General features: G+C 47.9%; 2 protein-coding genes across 2 annotated transcripts in view; one reads left to right on the forward strand and one right to left on the reverse strand.

Annotated features, from left to right (window-relative positions):
• Positions 1-2,087: 2,087 nt before the first annotated feature.
• LOC128416607 (corticoliberin-like) lies at positions 2,088-6,952 on the forward strand. Its single transcript, XM_053394570.1, has 2 exons — positions 2,088-2,217; positions 5,757-6,952. The coding sequence occupies exon 2, from the start codon at positions 5,771-5,773 to the stop codon at positions 6,206-6,208; it is 438 nt and encodes a 145-aa protein (XP_053250545.1). The 5' UTR covers positions 2,088-2,217; positions 5,757-5,770; the 3' UTR covers positions 6,209-6,952.
• Positions 6,953-7,386: 434 nt separating this feature from the next.
• Positions 7,387-22,633, reverse strand: part of LOC128416597 (tripartite motif-containing protein 54-like) — a 54,139-nt gene continuing 38,892 nt past the window's right edge. The window contains exons 6-11 of the mRNA XM_053394546.1: positions 18,518-18,540; positions 18,266-18,390; positions 16,329-16,585; positions 13,735-13,977; positions 10,533-10,651; positions 7,387-7,652 (exon numbers count right to left, since the gene is read on the reverse strand). Coding sequence (XP_053250521.1) covers positions 10,550-10,651; positions 13,735-13,977; positions 16,329-16,585; positions 18,266-18,390; positions 18,518-18,540 — 750 coding nt within the window. The 3' untranslated portion in view covers positions 7,387-7,652; positions 10,533-10,549. The remainder of the gene's footprint in view (positions 7,653-10,532; positions 10,652-13,734; positions 13,978-16,328; positions 16,586-18,265; positions 18,391-18,517; positions 18,541-22,633) is intronic.

Raw genomic sequence — 22,633 nt, forward strand, 5'->3', positions numbered from 1 at the left:
TAGGTTCTGTGGTTTAACCCATAGTGCCATCCACGTCCCAAAACAAGGAATAGGACTTTGTAAATCCAAGAAACCCAAGCTTTAAGACTCCGCAGGAAAGGAAACTGGGGATGTGGAAGAGTGGAACGAGTCCCACTACCACTATCTATATTGACCTGTGGTGATTGCTATTGGTGCTAGCCAAGCCCAAACTGCTACAGTACTGTTACATACCACCCCAATCTCTGAGCAGTGAGAGAATCCAGCGGTTCCAGGTGTTTGCCCAGGTTTGGCTTCCTTGGAAGGAAGGTCCGTGGCAACTGTGGTGTCTTTGGGATATATGGTTTTATTTGCACCTATATACAACCTGAGCATAAGATGTGTCACAGGATTAGCACCCCCATCGATTGTGCTTCTTCATTCATCACAAGTTTGGATCCAGTTCAGAGCAAACATGTCTCTGTGTCCTGCTCCCAGTCAGCTTCCAGCTCACTCACTTACACTACTCTCCTATTGCTCTTTCCCCTAATATTTAGGGGAGGAGGGAGGGCAAGACCCACCCATTCATTCTGTGGCACAGAGCAACTTCTTTGGTTATGCTAATCATGGTGCATAATTAGCCAGCCAAAACCCTTGTCAAGGCCAGAGGTTGCCAACCTGATCCCTACCACCCACTAGTGGGCGTTTCAGGATTCTAGGTGGGCTGTAGGGGGTTCTATAGCACAAGCTGAACCCTCCTTCCATCAATGGTAAGGAAATTTTACCATCAAGAAAGATGCATTAGTGGGCGGTAGATATAAAAAGGTTGGCTACCCCTGGCCTAGACAAAGGGACTAGTTTGTCAAGTTTCTTCTCATAGCTTCTACCCCCACAGATATAGGAACCCAAAAGGATTAGACAAATTCATGGAGGCTATGGAAAGCAGATACATCACCTTGCCAACAAAGGTCCATATAGTGAAAGCTATGGTTTTCCCAGCAGTGATGTACGGAAGTGAGAGCTGGACCAGAAAGAAGGCTGATCGCCGAAGAATTGATGCTTTTGAATTCTGGTGCTGGAGGAGACTCTTGAGAGTCCCATGGACTGCAAGAAGATCAAACCTATCCATTCTGAAGGAAATCAGCCCTGAGTGCTCACTGGAAGGACAGATCCTGAAGCTGAGGCTCCAAGACTTTGGCCACCTCATGAGAAGAGAAGACTCCCTGGAAAGACCCTGATGTTGGGAAAGATGGAGGGCACAAGGAGAAGGGGGCGACAGAGGACGAGATGGTTGGACAGTGTTCTGAAAGCTAGCAGCATGAGTTTGACCAAACTGCGGGAGGCAGTGGAAGACAGGAGTGCCTGGAGTGCTCGGGACCATGGGATCACAAAGAGTCGGACACGACTAAACAACTAAACAACAACAACAAATTGAGGGCTATTAGCTACAATGGCTGAGCTCTGCTTCCATAGCTGGAGGCAGCAATGTGTTGGGATACGAGTTGCTGGAAACCACCGTAGGTGAGAGGGCTCTTATGCTCATGTCCTGCCCCCTGGTTTCTCCCCAGGCATCTGGTTGGCCAATGTGAGAACAGGCTGCTGGACTATATGAGCCATTGGCCTGACCCAGCAATTCATTCTTACGTTCCTTTGTTATTTGAACTAGGAAGGACTCAGGACATGGTGCAGACTGAACCCCCAAAGCTGCAGCAGGACTTTCATTCACCCAGCACCCTCCTTCTCCCCATCCCCACGTCCCCAGTCCGGGTAACTGGAAAGCACAGAAGAAGGAACTGAGACCCTTCGCATTCCGTTCATTCAACTCTTATGTTTAATAAGGAACCCGAAACTAGGAACCAACTTCAGCCCCGTTGCGTCCAGGCAGCGCCGGCGATTTCAGCACCTCGGACAGCGCCCGTGCCTGCCTTGCCGTATCTGCGCTAATTCAACCCCAGCAATTTTATATGTGTACATGTCTAATGCAACTCCGCTCTCTCGTTCCTCTTCCCTTCCCGGGGCTGGAGGAGACTACGTCACAGTTCCCGGTGCTAGGGAGCCCCCACCCCATCTCTCTCTGTCTCCCGCTCCTGCTGGGGAGGGAGGGGGTGGAAGGAGCCGGGAGGGGTGGAAGGAGTCTCCCCACTATAAATAGGTCTGCTCGCTTCTTGCAGACAGGAGTCTGATAAAGATTGGGGGTGTCAGCAGCGCCAGGCAAGAGTTGTAGGGCAAAAGACCGAAACCTCTTGAAGGCTGCACAAGGTGAGTTGCAAGCACCAAGCCCTCCTTTCAGACAGACGCTGCGAGCGCACCTGGGATGTAGCATCTGGAGCGAGGAGTTGGGCGTGATTACATGCCAAGGGGGGTCCTGCGGTGCGGGGTTATAAGTCTGAAGCAAAGAGGCAGGTGAGCTGTTCTTGGGTATTCAGGTGAGGGATGGGGGAGGGGGTGAAGGAAAGAAGCTCCTTTGTAATTAATCCAAGGAACCGGGAAGCTACAGGTGCAGAAAGATTGTAGGTGCAACCTCTTCACCCGGGGAGACGGAGGTGAAAGATCAGCTATGAAGTTTCTGTGTTTACCTCCACAGAACAGGGACAGAAGCAAAGAGCTCCCAGGAGTGCAAACATGTGCTTGTTTGTTAAATATTTATTAATGAAATATTAAATGCTTGGATATCACTTTCTATGCCTTGAGGAAGGAAGATTATGCCCTCACCAGCACTTGAAAGGCTGCTGCTATTCTTGTTATTCTTTCCAATCTAATATTATTAATCATCATCAACATCATCATTCCACCCTCCACTGTAAGGTTAAGGCAATATAAATGACAAGTTTAAAACCAATTAAGCCTATTTAACTCATTCATTCCTCTGATCCACAGCAGGACCTCCTAATTTTCATGTAGATGGGTTTGAAGAGGGATTACAGCCATTCATGGAAGAGGAAAATGTATTGGCAGATAGTAGCTTTTGTAGCTAAATAGACTGGAGCCTCCATGGTCTGTAGCAGTACAGCTCTGGAAGGCAGACTCAGGGCAGGCAAATGACAGAGACTTCTCCCAAGGAATTTGGTTCACACCATTAGAAATCAGGTGCTAGACCCATAATATGGTTCAGCAGGGATCTCCTTATAAGCAGAGACTGTAAGACAGGTTTTTGGATGTGGGTGATCATTTCTAGAGGAGCCAATAATGTTTGGTTCCCAGTAAATCAGGGTGAATTAAAATGAGCTTCATGGCCAAGGTACGAATATAGGGTGTTAGGAAAGTGTTATTATTCCAAGTCACATTGGTTTTTCATCTATTTCCTTTAATCCCCGGGGGTTCCATGCTTTTCCTTTTGTAGTGTGCAGCTTGGCTTATTTACTTAAGCCAGCCACATTGTGTTGCTCAAATCTTTCTTGTACATGGCCATCTGCAGCACAGAGATGCTCTTTGATTGGGGGTAATAAAGTTTTGATGACCCCCCCACACACATTCTTTTTTTTTTTAAGTGTTCTGGTGCTTTTCTGGGCACAGTCCAACTCTCTCAACATCAGTAGTGCTTTTAGATCCATTTAATGCCAGTATTACCTTTAAATCTGCTGTGGCACGGAGTAAATGCAGCAATGGTTCTTTGTCCTGTGCAGACACACATTAACCAAATTCAACAGCGTGGCTTAGCCCAGCATAGGTTCACAGGTTGCATGATAAAAATGACACTTGTTGAATGTTTGCTATGCAGCAGTCCTAGGCATAGATTCTACATCCGGGGAAATAAGAGAAAGCAGCTAATTTGATGGTTCCCATGAGGCAACGGGTTGTAGTGCAATGCCTTGCCATTCCAGTTGTGTTCTGAGAGGTGTTATGATAGCCATCTTCAGGTATCTGAAGGGCTATCACCTGGAAAATGGAGCAAGCTTGTTTTCTCCTGCTCTGGAGGCTAAACATCAGGAAGAACTTTCTGGTGGCAAGAGCTGTTCGACAGCCTTTGGAAGGTAATGAACTCTCCTTCCTGGGAGGTTTTTAAGCAGAGGTTGGATGGCCATCTGCCAGAGAATTTTTAGCTGAGATTCCTTCACTGCAGGGGGTTGGACTAGATGACCCTTGGGTCCCAACTCAAAGATTCTGTGAATACACAAAACGATTTATCCTATGGGAAATGCATTAATTCTAGGGATTTAAGACGGGACTCTGTACATGCAAAGTATGTTCTGTTATCAACAAGATGCACCACCTCCTCCACCTCAGGCAAACAGCAACAGGAAGATGCCTTCTATTGAATCAGATCTTTGGTTCAATCTAGCTCAGTATGCCAGCACTGACTGGCAGTGGCTCTCCAAGCTTTCAGAATGGAGGCATTTCTAACTGTACCTGGGTAATCTGATATTTAGCCCCTGGCACCTGCAGTTAGAAGAATCAGATATAGCAGGTGACAGGAGCGACCTGTTCCTAACCTGACACCCTGGAGAGCTTCTGCCAATCAGAGTCGGCAGGCTGAGTTTAGACAGGCCGGTTTTAAGGCTGCTTCCTGAGGTGTTCCTGAACACAGCCTGCCCTCTGTTACCAAACCACGCTTGCAGTTAATCAACTATTCACTTGGTTTAAAAGACAGACAGTCCCTGCACGAGAGAGAGAGAGAGAGAGAGAGAGAGAGAGAGAGAGAGAGAGAGAGACTCTGATGATGCTTTAAAGCACGTCCACCTAGCTCAATATTGCTTACTCAGGCTGGCAGCAACCCTCAAAGTTCTCAGACAGATCTGCTATCTTATTAATTGATTTCAATTGATGTACTGCTTGATTGTACTGCTCTATAACCAAGCTACGGCCACTCACCCCCAGACCCCCCCTAAAAAACCTAGGGAGTAAATAATTGTAGCACTATGACCCTCATTCCACCAGTGCAAGATTTTCAGCTGGCCGGGTGGAATGATTCTCCCCTCTCCACTCCTCACACGGTGCTCTGGGGTTTCCCCCAACCTCCTGAACCAATTGTGGGGGGGCATGGATGAAGAGAGAGGAGAAAAGTCTCATTATGCTAGTGGAAACCCTTGCATGTTCACAGTTCTCCAGTGTTTAAGCAGCCAGCTTGTTTTTCATTCTTGTTTTGATGCTGTTTACATTGTTAGCCCCTTTGGGGCTCTTTGGAGTGTGGGGGCGGGGAGGCGCTTTGAAGTAAATCCATTCCTGCCGAGCCCAGAGTTAACTCAGATGCTGCATTCTCTCCTAGATCACCGATCTTTCAGACAAGTCTAAACTGAATTCTCTCCTCTTAGGCAAAGATCATAAGACGACCTGGCTGGTAGCCAGATTCTGCGCCCAGATTTGTAGGCACAGATCATCCTCTAGAATAAAATAGCTTACTAGGGAAAGTTGCCCTTTGGGGCGTCTAAGGGTCAATTTTTTATGGTAGCCCAAATCTCAGTTGTATGGGTGTATGTATATACAGTGGTACCTCAGGTTACATACGCTTCAGGTTACATACACTTCAGGTTACAGACTCCACTAACCCAGAAATAATACCTTGGGTTAAGAACTTTGCTTCAGGATAAGAACAGAAATCGTGCTCCGACGGCACGGCAGCAGCAGGAGGCCCCATTAGCTAAAGTGGTGCTTCAGGTTAGGAACAGTTTCAGGTTAAGAACAGACCTCCGGAACAAATTAAGTACTTAACCCGAGGTACCACTGTATCTCAATTTTAACTCATGAGCTATTGCTGCAATCTGCTCCAATTGCATATTTTATCTTTATGAACGCTGTTTTTGTTGTGTTATGTGAGCTGGTCTTTGACCGTAATAAATTATCTATCTATCTATCTCTCCTAGACAAAGGACGTTTGATGATGGCACAGATGGTCTCAGCTGCATTTTGCCTCCTCCTCCTGTTTCTCCCCCTGAAATCCTGCTTCCCTTCAGAGTGGCCCAGGCCAGCCGTGTCCCATCTGTTTCCAGTAAGCAGCCTGAGCTGGGAGCAGTGGCTTAGCCGCTCAGAGTGGGAGGACAACCCCCCAAGACCCCCGGCTGGTTCAGAAGATGGAATCTTCCAAGACCAAAGATCTCCCGGGTCCTGCAAACCACCAGAGGCCAGATCGGGGTCCCAGCATCAGCAGCAGAGAGCTGAGCGGTCTGCCGGCTCCAGCAAAAGACGCGATGGCCGCCCAAACTCCCTAGACTTGACCTTTCACCTCCTCCGGGAGTTCCTGGAGATGTCCCGCGAAGAGAGACTGGCTCAGAAAGCTCGGAGTAACAAAATATTGCTGCATAATATTGGCAAGTGAACAGGGATTGAATGGAGGGACTGGGCATAACTGTAAAGCTTAACATTTATTCTTTCAATTGTGCAGTTCAGTGTTCTTTTTTGGGGGGGTGGGAATGATGTGATATCCCTTAATCTTGGGTCTGCTCTGTCAATTTCTCCTACACTTGTATGTGTTTGTGTGTGTTATATTGGATCCTTTTGCCCAGCAACAAAAGAGGACAATGTGTTTTGCTACAACTCCCAGAAAGTTTCTAATTCACATTGTTAATATACTTTCTATAGTGCTGTCAATACACGCCAGCCCTCTTTGACAGAGGGGCATAAGGGGGGAAAGGGCAGTTTCCGGGCAAAAGGTGTTCCAAATTTGAGATGGCAGAAGGAGTGAGGGGTATGAGTTGAGCAAGGCTATCAGGCTTCAAACATGAGTGAAAATGCTCTCCTAGAACGTCGTGCAGAGTTTTTTCTAGTGTTGCATTCGCAGGTACAACACAAAATTTGAAGTGCTTGTTCTAAACCTGCAGAGGCTCATACAGAAATTTTTAAGAACTGAAAAGCCACAGCGGTTCTGCAAGCAGATTTTGGGCAAGAGTCAAGGGGAAACCAGTCTCCTACTCTTTCCTGATAAAGAAGGAGGTCATTTCTTTATTTCAGATACAGTGGGGGTGGGGTGGGGAATATCTTTCCTGTGCTAGAACTCAGCTAGAAGCAGAGGTCCTTAAACTGTCCATCGTCAAGCCTGTGATTAAATCCTGCCAAAAATGTACAGCTTATTGAGTGTTCTTGGGGGGTGGGGTGCTATAAGCATGTCTTGTATCTTTTCTACAGCTTTGGGATCATGAGGATGTGATCACAGCAAAACTTGTGTGTGTGTGTGTGTGTGTGTGTGTGTGTGTGTGTGTGTGTGTCTGTTCAGAGTGCCGAACACATTGCGGTCTTCTCTAGCCGATACCCAGCAGTTCATACCTCCTGTTCCAAATGTGCCCTGCCTGATTTAGTCATGTGCAGATGTTGTTATCTCTCAGTCCCCAATGGATTACTAAAGCAACCACCCAACCGGAGGGTGTACACTGAAGTGTCCGGAATAAACTTTATTTTTTAATAAGGCTGCTTCCTTCTAGAACTGGGGTCAAACACAGGCGGGGCCTTCAATCTCTGCAAATCACAGGTTCTGAACAAATTCAACCGGTGGGGACGCACTTTGCACCATCCTGATTTTAATAATCCTCTTTGGAAAGCACCAAAGTGGGAGAGAAATAAGGTGAGAATGTGGTTGGGGGGTGGCAGTCAAAGGAGAGGAAATGGGAAAGCTGAGGAGTGCCAAGCGGGTGCTGTCCTCTTGAGTATGTGGTCTGGCTCACTTGCTTGAGCTCTGCACTGGCACGTCTCCCTCCTTGCTGATCATGAAGTAGGTTAGGCCAACGGGTGTGCTGAGCGACAGATTCTCTTGAAGGGTGCAGTTGGACCTGATGGTTAAGAAAACACCAAGAGATCAAACACAAGGAGAACATGTATCAGGATGCAAGGGAGCATCTTGTGGTGATATATGGAAAACCTCAAGGTGGAGAGAGGGTCAGGCAGTGGGTTTTAAGCACCTGTGCTCTGGCTCAGACCCTAGTCTGGATTCTAGCCAGTCCATAGAATCATAGAATCATAGAATCATAGAATCATAGAATCATAGAATCATAGAATCATAGAGTTGGAAGAGACCACAAGGGCCATCGAGTCCAACCCCCTGCCAAGCAGGAAACACCATCAGAGCACTCCTGACATATGGTTGTCAAGCCTCTGCTTAAAGACCTCCAAAGAAGGAGACTCCACCACACTCCTTGGCAGCAAATTCCACTGTCGAACAGCTCTTACTGTCAGGAAATTCTTCCTAATGTTTAGGTGGAATCTTCTTTCTTGTAGTTTGGATCCATTGCTCCGTGTCCGCTTCTATGGAGTAGCAGAAAACAACCTTTCTCCCTCCTCTATGTGACATCCTTTTATATATTTGAACATGGCTATCATATCACCCCTTAACCTCCTCTTCTCCAGGCTAAACATGCCCAGCTCCCTTAGCCGTTCCTCATAAGGCATCGTTTCCAGGCCTTTGACCATTTTGGTTGCCCTCCTCTGGACACGTTCCAGTTTGTCAGTGTCCTTCTTGAACTGTGGTGCCCAGAACTGGACACAGTACTCCAGGTGAGGTCTGACCAGAGCAGAATACAGTGGCACTATTACTTCCCTTGATCTAGATGGATCCAAAATGGATCCATCTGCAATAGCTTCATTCACTATCCAGAGCAGGGGTGGGGAACATTTTTTGAGGGCCACATTCCCTTATGGAGAACCTTCCAGGGGCTGCATGCGAGTGCAGGGAAGGGCCAGAGGTGAAAACAGGCATAGCAAGAGAAATGCCTCTTACCTCATTCAGGAAGCTACATTCCAGCCATGCAAAAGCCAGATGTTTCTACACCCCCCTGCATCTCTCCACCATCCACCCCAACAAACAAATGTCATTATCATAGGCAAAATCTCTTGAGGAGAAGCCAGAGTAATGGGATGAAGCATGGCCCAGGAAGAGCCTCAGGGGCCAAAGAAGCTCTGGAGGGCCACATTTGGTCCCCAAAGCTGAGGTTTCCAAAACCCTGCTCCAGATTCCTTCACTCCTTCCATTGACACAACCATCAATTCACAATCCTCCAGATATTGCACACATTCTGCAGAGATGGCAGTGGCGAGGTCTTAGAACGCCAGGCAGAATGACGTCCCCTGATACTGCCCTGCAGGCTCACTGCAACATTCAGAGACACTGAATCATGGATGTTGTGATCTTACGGTGGGAAGACTTCAAGCTTTGGGCACCGACATTGCTTTCACTCAAACCCAGAGATGCACCTATCAAAGCCAAGTTTTGATGGCAGAAACCACAGGAGAATTTTGAGCCCAAGAATGGTGTAGCGGTCAGGGTGCTGGACTAGGACCTGGGAGACCAGGGTTCAAATCTCCCCCTCAGCCATGAGCCTTGCTGAGTGACCTTGGCCAGTCAGTGCCTCTCAGCCTAACCTACCTCACAGGGCTGTTGTCGGGATTGGAGGAGGCGGGGAGAACCATGCACACCACCTAGAAGAAGAAGAGTTTGGATTTGATATCCCGCTTTATCACTACCCGAAGGAGTCTCAAAGCGGCTAACATTCTCCTTTCCCTTCCTCCCCCAAAACAAACACTCTGTGAGGTGAGTGGGGCTGAGAGACTTCAGAGAAGTGTGACTAGCCCAAGGTCACCCAGCAGCTGCATGTGGAGGAGCGGGGAAGCGAACCCGGTTCACCAGATTACGAGTCTACCGCTCTTAACCACTACACCATACTGGCTCTCATTGGAGGAAAAGGTGGAATATAAATGATGCAATGAATAATTTGTTCTTAGGGCCAGAAATGAACTGCTCTCAAAGTCCTTTCCCCCACAACTGGCTTCTTCATTTCAGCAGGATTGGAGGGACATTTTATTGTTGCCACTGTTAAACAATTGGACACCAAAAACCCTTGTGGGATGAGTTCAAATCACTCAGACGTTCAGCCAGGAGATCCCAGCTGACCTTCTGCCCACCCCTGACTTAAGGCTTCAGAAACAGCCATTCTTGTTCAGGTATGTCTCCCTTTCTCTGCTGCTCTAGTTACAGGTAGGTAGCCGTGTTGGTCTGCCATAGTCAAAACAAAATAAAAAAAAATCCTTCCAGTAGCAGCTTAGAGACCAACTAAGTTTTTTATTGGGATGAGCTTTCGTGTGCATACCAATAACAAACTTAGTTGGTCTCTAATGCTTTTGAATTTGATGCTTTTGAATTCTGGTGCTGGAGGAGACTCTTGAGAGTCCCATGGACTGCAAGAAGATCAAACCTCTCCATTCTTAAGGAAATCAGCCCTGAGTGCTCACTGGAAGGACAGATCGTGAAGCTGAGGCTCCAATACTTTGGCCACCTCATGAGAAGAGAAGACTCCCTGGAAAAGACCCTGATGTTGGTAAAGATGGAGGGCACAAGGAGAAGTGGACAACAGAGGACGAGATGGTGGGACAGTGTTCTCGAAGCTACCAGCATGAGTCTGACCAAACTGCGGGAGGCAGTGGAAGACAGGAGTGCCTGGCGTGCTCTGGTCCAGGGGGTCATGAAGAGTCGGACGCGACTAAACGACTAAACAACAACAACAAGGTGCTACTGGGAGGAATTTTTTTATTTTCTCTGTTGTGTTTGTGTTGCTGGAGGAGCTCCCTTCCAAGCTCCCTTCCTGTATTTTAGCGACTGCACGGCAGAAAGCATGGAAACTGCCAGCGTGGAGTGAGATGTCCTCCAGTTCCGTCCTCACCTCTGCACTAACTCTCCTTAATCATGTAGCCAAAGGGTTGTCGGGTTGAAGAAGCTGCTGAGGAGAGGTTCAGTAATCTCCTCGCTCCATCTCTCAGTGGTGGGACTGGATTCAGGAGCCTGGGAAAAAGAGGGGGATTCAGGGAGTTAAAAGCAGCTTCCAAGGACAAGGATGGAGGAAGAGAGTTTTGGAGTGTGCACTTCTAGGAACATAGAGGCAACCAATGCATGCAGAGTACATAGAAACCAAGAAGAAATAAAATAATAATAATAATAATAATAATAATAATAATAATAATAATAATAATAATTTATTATTCCCATCTGGCTGGGTTCCCCCAGCCACTCTGGGAGGCTCCCAACAGAATATTAAAAAAGCAATAAAAATCAGTCATTAAAAACTTCCCTAAACAGGGCTGCCTTCAGATGTCTTCTAAGAGTCAGATAGTTGCTTATTTCCTTGACATCTGATGGGAGGGCGTTCCACAGGGCGGGTGCCACTACTGAGAAGGCCCTCTGCCTAGTTCCTGTAACCTCACTTCTCACAGTGAGGGAACTGCCAGAAGGCCCTTGGCACTGGACCTCTGTGTCCGGGCTGAACGATGGGGGTGGAGACACTCCTTCAGATATTCTGGGCCGAGGCAGTTTAGGGCTTTAAGGTCAGCACCAACACTTTGAATTGTGCTTGGAAAGAAGAGCCTGGCTGCTGGATCAGGCCAAAAGCCAAATCTAGTCCAGCATCCATTTCACACAGCAGCCAACCAGATGCCTGTGGGAACCCACAAACAGGAGCTGAAGGCAACAGTATTCTTTCCACTCTTGGAATACATGTCATGCAGGTAACATGTTTCAAACGACACCCGGCACCATCCTCTGGGCCCATCAACCCAGGTGCAAACACTTCCAGAAACTGAGCTTCCCTCTTAGCCCCAGCTCCTACCTCAGTGAAAGCTCTCGCAGATGAAACGTGTGGCTCATACTTGAGGTATTGTTAAGCGAGGAAGGACAGAACAAGAGAAGCTAAGAATAGACTCGCCAAGAGTCCATTGCAAGGCCAGGCGGCCCAGGCAGCACTTTGAAGCAAGCGAAGGGAGGGATGAGTTTAATCATCGCTGCGAGAGGCATCAAGGTTTAACTCTCAATAGGGTCTGGAGGAGCAGAAGGGCCCCCGCCCTGCATGCAATTATGGGCACCGTTCTAGGACACCTGCTCCCTGTTGCTAAAATAAAACAGCCAAATAAATGCCCCACTTCAACAATGCCTGCTGGAGGAAGAGAGAAGAGAGAGCTGTTCTCAGAAGGGAGGCCACTTTGCAATCACTTTGCGGCAGCCAAACCGTGGCTTGATGATTTAACCCAGTGGTTTTCAAACAGTGTACCATGGCACCTTGGGGTGCCTTGAATGGTGGTCAGGGGTGCTGCAGGCAAAACTGGCCCCTGACTCTCTGCCCTTCCCTTCCCTCCCACTTACATCTCTGCCTCCCAAAGGCTTGTACAGCTGTTTGTTGCAGCAGCCCTGGCTACAAGCTCTACAGGTGAATAGTGTGTCTGGGGCTGGCCAGGGGGTGCTTCCCAGGCCCCTGTGGGGCAGTGTGAGGAGGCACCTCTCTGTGGGGCAGTGGGGGCAGCTCAGAGGCCAGGGGCAGCAGCTGCAGCTGTTCAGAGGACTCCCAAGGAAAGGGGAGAGGAGAGGAGGCTGAGGGAAAACTCCACAAGGGAGGGTGTTTGAAAAAGGGTGAGGGGCTTCCAGCTCTGCAGGCAAGGGGCGACATAACTGGGTTCCTGAGCCCCACAGGGGCCACAGAAAGAATGTAGTTGGTCAAGGGAGCCATGGACTCAAAAAGGCTGATTTAACCCTTCCCACTGACACAGCTTGGGGACGCAGGTGGCACTGTGGGTTGAACCACAGAGCCTAGGACTTGCAGATCAGAAGGTCAGCAGTTTGAATCCCCGCAATGGGGTGAGCTCCCATTGCTCTGTCCCTGCTCCTGCCAACCTAGCAGTTCGAAAGCACGTCAAAAGTGCAAGTAGATAAATAGATACCACTCTTGTGGGAAGGTAAATGGCATTTCCGTGCGCTGCTCTGGTTCGCCAGAAGTCATGCTGGCCACATGACCTGGAAGCTGTACGCCGGATCCCTCGGCCAATAAAGCGAGATGAGCGCCACAACCCCAGAGCACCACTACTGGACCTAATGATCAGGGGCCCCTTTACCTTTACTGCCACAGCTGCACCTGCTCTGTGCTGGCTGCTAAAGCAAGACTTAACTATTTTGCAATGGAATGGAGCCTAAAGGTGGCACAAAATTTAGAAGGGGTGAGGTCAAAATCCACAGCGAGATTTTCCAAAGGCCTGATCATGGGATAGGCTGAAGATTAAACTCAGGAAACAGTTACTGTATGCATCTTTGTTTATTTCTTTTTTATACTCTGTAATGCAACAGCTGACATGTTCCTAATAACTGTGTATTCCCATCTGAGAAAAGACTGAAGCATCTTGGTGCTTAAAGATAATGGTAAAGTGGACCCCTGACCATTAGGTCCAGTTGTGGCCGACTCTGGGGTTGCGGCACTCACTTTACTGGCCGAGGGAGCCGGCGTACAGCTTCTGGGTCATGTGGCCAGCATGACTAAGCCGCTTCTGGTGAACCAGAGCAGCGCACGGAAATGCCGTTTACCTTCCCGCCGTAGTGGTACCTATTTATCTACTTGCACTTTGACATGCTTTCGAACTGCTAGGTGGGCAGGAGCAGGGACCGAGCAACGGGAGCTCACCCCATCACAAGGATTCGAACCACCAACCTTCTGATCAGCAAGCCCTAGGCTCTGTGGTTTAACCCACAGCGCCACCCGCATCCCTTTTATCTTGGTGCTTATTTTACTTTAAAAGAAAGACAAGGGGTGGGGGAGATGAGGAGAGGCACATGGAAGAGGCTTAGGACTGGTGCATATATAGAAAGAGGAAAGCTTCTCTCTCTCATTCTCGTAACACTAGGACCTGGGGACATCCAATGAGGATGACTGGTGGAAGGTCCACAGTTGAACAGGAACCAACAGTTCTGAGCCTGGCTACATATTAGACTCCTCCCACCAAAGCAGAGCCTTGCCAGTTGAGAATACTTACAGCTTCCCCACAAAACGAGCAGAGAAAGTTGGGTAACATGACAACCAACACAAATAAGATGAGCTTCGTGTTGCCACTGACCTGGCTGGTGGCAGGTGCCATCCCGTTCAGAAGATGGGCGTGACCAGTTTCGCATTCCCTACCATTGCCCAGGCCTCTGCTCTCCTCGCTCTCTGCTGAGCTGTCCGTGGTGCTGAAGGCTTCGCCAGAGGCTACCTCCACTTTGGGCTGCCCCATGTCTTGGCTGAGAACATTACCCTGTAAATCGCATTCTGGCAAGGTTGCTGGGGGACTGGAGCCGGTCACAAGGAGCTCCGCATCCAGCTGATTCCGAAAGAAAGAAAAAATCAGGAGAAGATGAAAGGCTACAATGAAACCAAAGCTTCTGCCCAACTCTTGAGTTCAAAAACTCTGCAACACCTTTAAAAACAATTACACAGCTCATTAAACAAGTTCGATTTTTACTCATTAGCCATCTCATTTTAAAAACTCAAAGGGAAACAAAATGAATTGTTGTGATAATTGCCTGTATATGCCATCATTTGCCTCTTTTATTTGGTCATGCTGTTCTGTTTCCTTTCAAATGAGAAAGACAGGCAAGGGGGAACCATTTTTGGCTTGAGGGTCACGTTGCTTTCTGGTCAATGTTCTAAGGGCTGCATGGCAGTGGTGAAAGGGGCCGGAGGCAAACTGGGTGGAGCAAGTTTATTTTTGTTTATCTAGTTTCTATGCACACTCACACATCCATGTACCCCTATCCCCCATCTGGGCAAAAATACTCAGGATGTGAAGCAGAGTCATTGAGGGGTGAGGCCTGGGAAGAGTTCTGAGGGCCAAACAGAGAGGACTATAGGGCCACATTGGACCCCCAGGCCTGAAATTTCCCACACCTGTCTTAAGGGACAGTACTGCAAAGACATGGAATGCAATGGGTTGACACCATGGGAAGATGAGGGAAGGGTGGAGGGCAACTTAACTCAAGTTCCTTCTGTGTAAGGAGGTCTCTGGCATTTTTTCCAGGTTGTAACAGAGGCTGTTTGCTGCAGGGCCACCACCTCAAAGTGGAAATTGGACTTTGCTTTGGTTCGGAAGGTGGAGCACAGCTGAAGGTAACAGCCCTGCCTTCCTATCCTCCTTAGCTCTTATGAATCCTGTCCATCTAGTTTTGTCTTGTCCACAATGAGTGGTCCTCCAGGATTGCAAAGAGGTCTTTCTCGGTCCTACCTGACGATGCCAGGAATTGAACCTGGACCTTCTACGTGCAAAGTAGATGCTCTGCCACTGAACAATGGTCTTTCCCTGTAAGGAAAGGACTCAGAAGCTTTTTGAAGCTTCTGAAAGACACAGTGTGCTCATTCGGTAAAGGAGCAGTCCTTGCTTCACTTTAGGGGCATGGGGAATTAGAGGAGGGTCTAGTGACATGAGCCTCTGCATGACTTAAGAACAGGGAAGGGGGACTTACGTCCTTCCAAATGTTTGGTGGACCCCCATCAGTGCCAGTCAACATGGTCAGAGGTTGTGGGACCTATAACTTGACCACACCTGGGGTGCACTGGTTCATTATCCCTACCTTGAGATGTCAGAACAAAATGCCATGGAAAACTTGTGGGATGTAATCCATTGGTACAGTCAAATGCAACATTCCTTATTTCCTTAGAGTGGGCACAGGCAGGGGGACATCCAGTCAGGGTAACTTCCTGTTCCACTGGTCTGGAACATCCTCCCCCTGCATGTGACCTGGGAGATGGACGTGGCTCTGGCTGACTCCACAAAAGAGCCGAGTCATGCATGTTCTCAGTCTTGAAGTTGTCTTGTTCCAGTGTTGTCATAATGTAAATTTTGCTGTCTGCTGGCTCTCAGACAGCAGCACATGAGTTCAGTTTCCATATGAGATGAACTCACACTTTGTTGTGCAGCCACTAAGTAAAGCCTGCCTTTCAGGGATCAAACTGTGAACTGAAATGTGAGTAAACTTTCTGTTACTTTGCTCAGAAAGACTCTTGTGTCTTTATTCTTTTAAGAGGGATCAAAAGGGAAATGGACTGCAAGAAGATCCAACCTATCCATTCTGAAGGAAATCAGCCCTGAGTGCTCACTGGAAGGACAGATCCTGAAGCTGAGGCTCCAATACTTTGACCACCTCATGAGAAGAGAAGACTCCCTGGAAAAGACCCTGATGCTGGGAAAGATGGAGGGCACAAGGAGAAGGGGACGACAGAGGATGAGATGGTGGGACAGTGTTCTCGAAGCTACCAACATGAGTTTGACCAAACTGCGGGAGGCAGTGGAAGACAGGAGTGCCTGGCGTGCTCTGGTCCAGGGGGTCACGAAGAGTCGGACATGACTAAACAACTAAACAACAACAAGAGAGTCAAACAAACCTGCAGACTAGCTTCCAGCTATATTGAGGGAAATCTGCTCTGCTACGTCTCTTCACTAGTGTGAGTGAAGGAAGGATAATACTTATTCAATATATCCTTTCCTGCTATCTTTAACATTCCCACAAAACCAGCTAGCCTTTCTATCAATCCTAACCCTTTATGAGAAAAGCAGGAATGATGCAGGTCAAGTGCACAGCCCAAGGAGACAGAGGAGTCTGAACCTCCCAAGTCCCCCTTCTCACCTCCCAAGAGCAGCCCCACTTCACACTTAAGGAACCTAGACCTGGATCTCACCTGCTGGCCACCCCATAAATTGTCCTCTTTGCCAGCCAGGCCTTCTGTCCCAGCCTGCGGCGTCACTTTCACCCCACTGCTCAGAGCCTCGTTTGTTGTTGGGGCCCTTCCTTGAGCCTGCTCTTCCTTTCCAGGAGCAAAGAAGTCCTCAGGGTCCTCTCGTCCCTCGCCAGCTGCTGCCCCGTACTCCGCCAAAGCATCTTCAGCCTCGGCAGAGGCGCCATCTTCTTCCGCCATTGGCTCAGACTCTTCTTCAACTTGAAATGGGATTTTTAAAAAAGGCAGCATGAAGGTTAAGGCGCTGGTGGCACACAGTGGTTGCACAGAATCCTGTTGGGATTTTTATCTAACCGAGCTGCTCCAGCGAGTGGTACTATGATTTGTATACATCATTTGAGTGTCTGAGAGAGCATGAGAAAGGAAGTTTGTATTATCTCTTCCTTCTGAGTACTATTGGAAGTTGGTTTCACTTCTGTGTGTGTTGCAGTTCTGTACTGGTGTTCAGAGAGCACAGACGTACTGATGGAGTCGCTGTATACAGTCATACCTCGGGTTAGATGTGCTTCAGGTTGAGCGTTTTCAAGTTACGCTTTGTGGCGACCCAGAAGTAACGGAGCGCGTTACTTCCGGGTTTCGCCACTCACACATGCGCAGATGCTCAAAATGACATCACGCGCATGTGCGGAAGTGGCAAAATGCGACCCGCGCACGCACAGACGTGCTGTCGCGTCTTACGTTTTACTCAGGATGCGAACGGGGCTCTGGAACGGATCCTGTTTGCATCCAGAGGTACCACTGTATAAGACTGTAAATAAAGTAGTTTTAGAACTATGATTGAGTCTTTCTTCTGCTATGATATACCAGAAGACTGACATGCTCTTTTCAGGAGAGAAGGGTCGCTTATTACCAGCCGCTCTGGACTGAAGAATATTTGCAGCCAGAGAGGGCCACCAGGGAACGCTCCAGAGGCTTGGGAAGTTTGCAGCCTTCCCAGGGCGTTTTTCCAACAGTCCCGATGCTCTACACCCCAAACACTCTTGGACTGCAACTGCCATCGTCACTGACCATTGGCCATGGTGGCAGAAGCTGCTGTTCAACATCCTCTGGAGGGCACAAAATTAGCCACCGCAATCTGAAGACTGCTTTTGACTTGTTCTGCGGACTTAGATATCTGGATCCACATGTTCCATCAAAATCCCAGAGTGGACTTTGGACTCCAGAAGAGGAACTCTTGATCCATCCCTACTTCTGGTTTCATGCACTTGGGTATTATTGTGTATTGAGTATTTATATTCACTTTGGAACTCCCTGCTTATTGACATGGGGCTTCACTGTACAGTCAAATCTTGGTTCCCAAACGGCTTAATTGCTGAACAAATTGGCTCCTGAATGCCGAAAACCTGGAAATAAGTGTTCCAGTTTGTGAACATTTTTCAGAAGCCGAATCTCCGACGTGGCTTCTGCTTGAGTTCCTGCAGCCAATCGGAAGCCGTGCCTCGATTGTTGAACAGTTTCGGGAGTCAAACCGACTCCTGGAACGGATTAAGTTCAAGAACCAAGGTACCACTGTACTCTTTTCTGCACCTGCTAAAAACACTTTTGTTTACCCAGATATGTAGAACGTTTACACGTGTTTTAATCTGTTTTTAGCTTATCGGTCTTAATTATTTTGGAATGTTTTAAACAGCTTTTTAAAAACCATGTTTACTGATAAGTTTATTGTTTTATTCCTTTTTTTGCAAACCTGTTATATTATTATTATTTTGTTATAATGAAGTGGTGTATAAATTTTATGAACTAACTAAGTAAAAATAAATGCACGGGGTTTTTTTAATAAAGAGTGAGCTAATAATAAAAAAATTGCGAAATCAATCAAATCCTGGTTCAAATCCTTCAATAACTTGAATGGGGGCACCTAGGGGTGCTTCCCATCCCACCTTTGATAAAATCCAGCTGGTAGAGAAGTCGTTCTTCCGCATTGAAGTCGACTGTGTAGTGATCCATGTTGTCATAGCCTGACTCCAGCTTCTCAGGTTTGCAGCTCTGGGACATCTCAGAAATCCTGCAGGAGGGAAAACAATCACAGGTCCCAGGTGGAGAGTTTCCATCTTCTCAAACCCGAACACTCGAGCGAGGAGGAAGGAAGAGGGTAGATATGCAGAGGCAATAAGGCAAGGAAGGATACTTACTTCTGGATGAGAACTTTGGCGTTCTGATGCGGGAGGAGAAAGGACACAAGTGGAAAGAATCGGGATTTGTTAAGAGCAGATGACAAAGTAAGAGGAGAGCCATCCCTCATTTCTACGTCCGGAAGTCAACTCTGTGCGAGAAAACACTTGACTGCAATAGCTAATAAAGGTGAAGGTAAAAGGACCCCTGACCATTAGGTCCAGTCGTGGCTGACTCTGGGGTTGCGGCACTCATCTCACTTTATTGGCCGAGGGAGCTGGTGTACAGCTTCCAGGTCATGTGGCCAGCATGACTAAGCCACTTCTGGCGAACCAGAGCAGCGCACAGAAACGCCGTTTACCTTCTCACCGCAGTGGTACCTATTTATCTACTTGCACTTTGACGTGCTTTCGAACTGCTAGGTTGGCAGGAGCTGGGACCGAGCAATGGGAGCTCACCCCGTCGCGGGGATTCAAATCGCCAACCTTTTAATCGGCAAGTCCTAGGCTCTGTGGTTTAACCCACAGCACCACCCACGTCCCTCAATAGCTAATAGGTAAAGGTACCCCTGCCCGTACGGGCCAGTCTTGACAGACTCTGGGGTTATGCGCCCATCTCACTCTATAGGCCGGGGGCCAGCGCTGTCCGCACACACTTCCGGGTCACGTGGCCAGCGTGACAAGCTGCATCTGGCGAGCCAGTGCAGCACACGGAACGCCGTTTACCTTCCCGCTGGTAAGCGGTCCCTATTTATCTACTTGCACCTGGGGGTGCTTTTGAACTGCTAGGTTGGCAGGCGCTGGGACCAGACGACAGGAGCGCACCCCGCCGCGGGGATTCGAACCACCGACCTTTCGATCGGCAAGCCCTAGGCGCTGAGGCTTTTACCAACAGCGCCACCCGCGTCCCATCAATAGCTAATAATACCTGGCAAAATCTCAGAAGGTGGCCAGTGAGGACATGAACGTATAGAGGTGCCTGGCTTTCTGAAGCAGACCTCTGGGTGCATCAAGATCAGCACACCAGTGGTTCTCAGACTTTTTCCCCAGGGCCACACTTTCAGGATTTTGCTATTGCCGCACCGAAATTCTTATTGATAAGAAATACATGGGGAAACAAAAGGAAACAACTCCTTGGTTTATATAACACAGAACACAACTACTTTATAAAATGATCATGGGACCACATTATAAAGGAGAAAAGGATGCAACTGCATATGAATGTTCATCCTTCTCAAAATATAATTATAAACGAGCCTCCTACATATGTAACTTAAGTACGTGTAAACACTCAATGAGGGGCGTGCGCTTGCTTTTGCCACATAATCTTGTTTATATTAGGCCTAATTTGAGACAAACTTTCATCTCCTCATCAATACCAAGAAGCCTTTCTCTTTTCTGATCTTTCGTATTTGCCAGAGTTGAAAATCAATATGTCGTGGAGAACTGCAAGAAAATGGTCTTGAAAAGAGAGGCACGGATACTGTTTCTGGCTCTATATCCAAACAAAATTGTTTTGATACTATACTACACTACAAGCAATCATCTTTTCAGGAGGGGGTTAGGTTCTGGACCCCTGCATGCGTGCGCGGGGCCCACATAAAGTGTTCCATTCTGTTCTGCCCTTTCCATTTGGGGGTCACTGCTGGGTTCAGTGTGCGTGCGTGATCGCGCATTAATCAGACGGGTCTTAATTGGCCATTGCCTGTATACGCTACATTGAAATGTTTCAATGTTTATTTCATTGTCCTTGAATCTTCCTGCTACACTCGTCATCCTCTCCTGTACCCAACCCTCTGAGAACCCCTAGTCTGCACTGACCACCAGCAGCAATCTGGGTTTGCAAGCACAGGACTTTTCCCAGAGACTCCAGGGACTGGACCAGGGCCGGATTTAGGTTTGATGAGGCCCTAAGCTACTGAAGGGAACGGGGCCCTTTATATGTCCAGTTGTCCATTGTCAACAACAAATTGTCGCTGTTTTCTGTGTTGAATATATGCTATATGGTAATTTATGGACCTGATAGGTATCTAAAGCCATTTGCACATGTTGCCGTGCAACCAGTCCATGCAGAATGTAGGCACCCTATATATAGAATTGAGCAAACCAGTGATATTTTAGGGAGCAGGCTAGCAGGCGGGGCCCATTAATTACATCACAGGAGCCTACACAACACAAAATACTGTTGTTGTATGTAGGTTTTATTTTATTTGTTTTTTATCTTATACAGTGCTACCTTGGTTTAAGAACAGCTTGGTTTATGAACAACTTGGATTAAGAATGCTGCAAACCTGGAAGTAGGTGTTTTGGTTTGCAAACTTTGCCTTGGAAGCAGAACATGTTCCACTTCCTGTTGAGTCTGTTCCATTTGTAAATTGAGTCCCCCACTGCTATGGGAAAGCACGCCTTGGTTTAAGAATGCTTTGGTTTAAGAACGGACTTCCAGAACGGATTAAGTTCGTAAACCAAGGTACCACTGTATTTTGGAAATGTACATCCAGGGTTTTTTCCCCTTAAATTTTTTGGGGGCCCTAAAAACACATCATTTACATCAACTCGCTTGTGGAAACAACTCAGAGGCCATGAAAGAAGGAAGGTGAACAACAGGAAGATTTAAAGGAACTATTAGAAATGACTATTAAAAGCAGCAGAGATATGAGATGATCAGAGCCGCCCCCCCCCCCGAATGTGAAGCATGGGAAGGCCCAACAAAAAAATTATAATTTGGCAGAATATTTGGATTATTTGATAGGTATATGTGTAATTTGGAATATTCAATGTGACTTGATTGGATTGTTAAAATGAAAAAATTAATAAAAATGATTTTTTAAAAAAAAAAATTGGGGGCCCCAAGAGAGTGGGGCCCTAAGCTATAGTTTGTTTAGCTTATATATAAATCTGGCACTGGACTGGACTCCTGTAACTACCCGCAGATAAAGCAGGGGCTCTGTCACAGAGCCAGGGTCCCATCCTTACCTTTGTAGCTATAGGCTCATACTGTTGCCTCAGCCCCAAGTCATGCCATTGCTCCATTTAGCTCTGTATTGGCTACATCAGGCAGAGGGGAGACCTGTGAGGCTCTCTCCCCCTCCCTCACAACGAACTCCCCCCAGCCTAGGGAGACTTGCTCTTCCCTTTGCAAAGGAAAACTAGGCTATCTATATTAATTGCTGCTGCTTTAGAAGCTGGTTGTGATTCCAAATCTAAGAAATGTTCTCAGATTCTTACCCACACCCACACGCAACATCTTGTGAGTCACCCTGAGCTCCCTTTGGGAGGAAGGAGGGCAGGCTATGAAATCAGTGAAAGAAATCAATCCAGGGAAATAATCTCTGAGCCATTGGCTGTGCTGGCTGGCGCTGAAAGGAGCTGGGAGTTGTAGTGCGTTTGGACAAAGGGTGTGCTCTACCACTGCGCTATGGCTTTTCCCCAAGGTCTGAGCAAGATTTTAACTCGTCACCTAGGGACGGCTTCATTCCCCTCCATAGCTGTTTGCGCCTTCCTACCAGGAGGGAACCCCAACAAATCATGCAAAACTTGCAAATATGGACTTAGTTTGTGTAACGTGTACAGGTCCCCCAATTCAGCTTCCTTGGGCTACTTAAATACAATGTTAGGTAAAGGTAAAGGGACCCCTGACCATTAGGTCCAGTCGTGGCCGACTCTGGGGTTGCGGCGCTCATCTCGCTTTATTGGCCGAGGGAGCCGGCGTACAGCTTCCGGGTCATGTGGCCAGCATGACTAAGCCGCTTCTGGCGAACCAGAGCAGCGCACAGAAACGCCGTTTACCTTCCCGCCAGAGTGGTACTTGCACTTTGATGTGTTTCGAACTGCTAGGTTGGCAGGAGCAGGGACTGAGCAACAGGAGCTCACCCCGTAGCGGGGATTCGAACCGCCGACCTTCTGATCGGCAAGTCCTAGGCTCTGTGGATTAACCCACAGCGCCACCCACGTCCCTAAATACAATGTCCGTAAATACAATGTTAAGGTTTCTTTAAATCAGGTTCATTGCACTTGCAGAAGGAAAACTGCTCCAGCAGCCAAATCTGGGGCAATACTGATGAGCTGTTCCCATCGCCTTGAGTTTCACAGGTCCCTCTCAGAACTTATTAGAATCTTAATACTGGAATGGATCCA

This window comes from Podarcis raffonei, chromosome 6 (assembly GCF_027172205.1).
Source record: "Podarcis raffonei isolate rPodRaf1 chromosome 6, rPodRaf1.pri, whole genome shotgun sequence".
In the NCBI taxonomy this organism is placed as follows: Eukaryota; Metazoa; Chordata; class Lepidosauria; order Squamata; family Lacertidae; genus Podarcis; species Podarcis raffonei.

Coding starts and splice junctions, on each gene's coding strand:
- LOC128416607 (XM_053394570.1), top strand. CDS start 5,771: ATGATGGCACAGATGGTCTCAGCTGCATTTTGCCTCCTCCTCCTGTTT.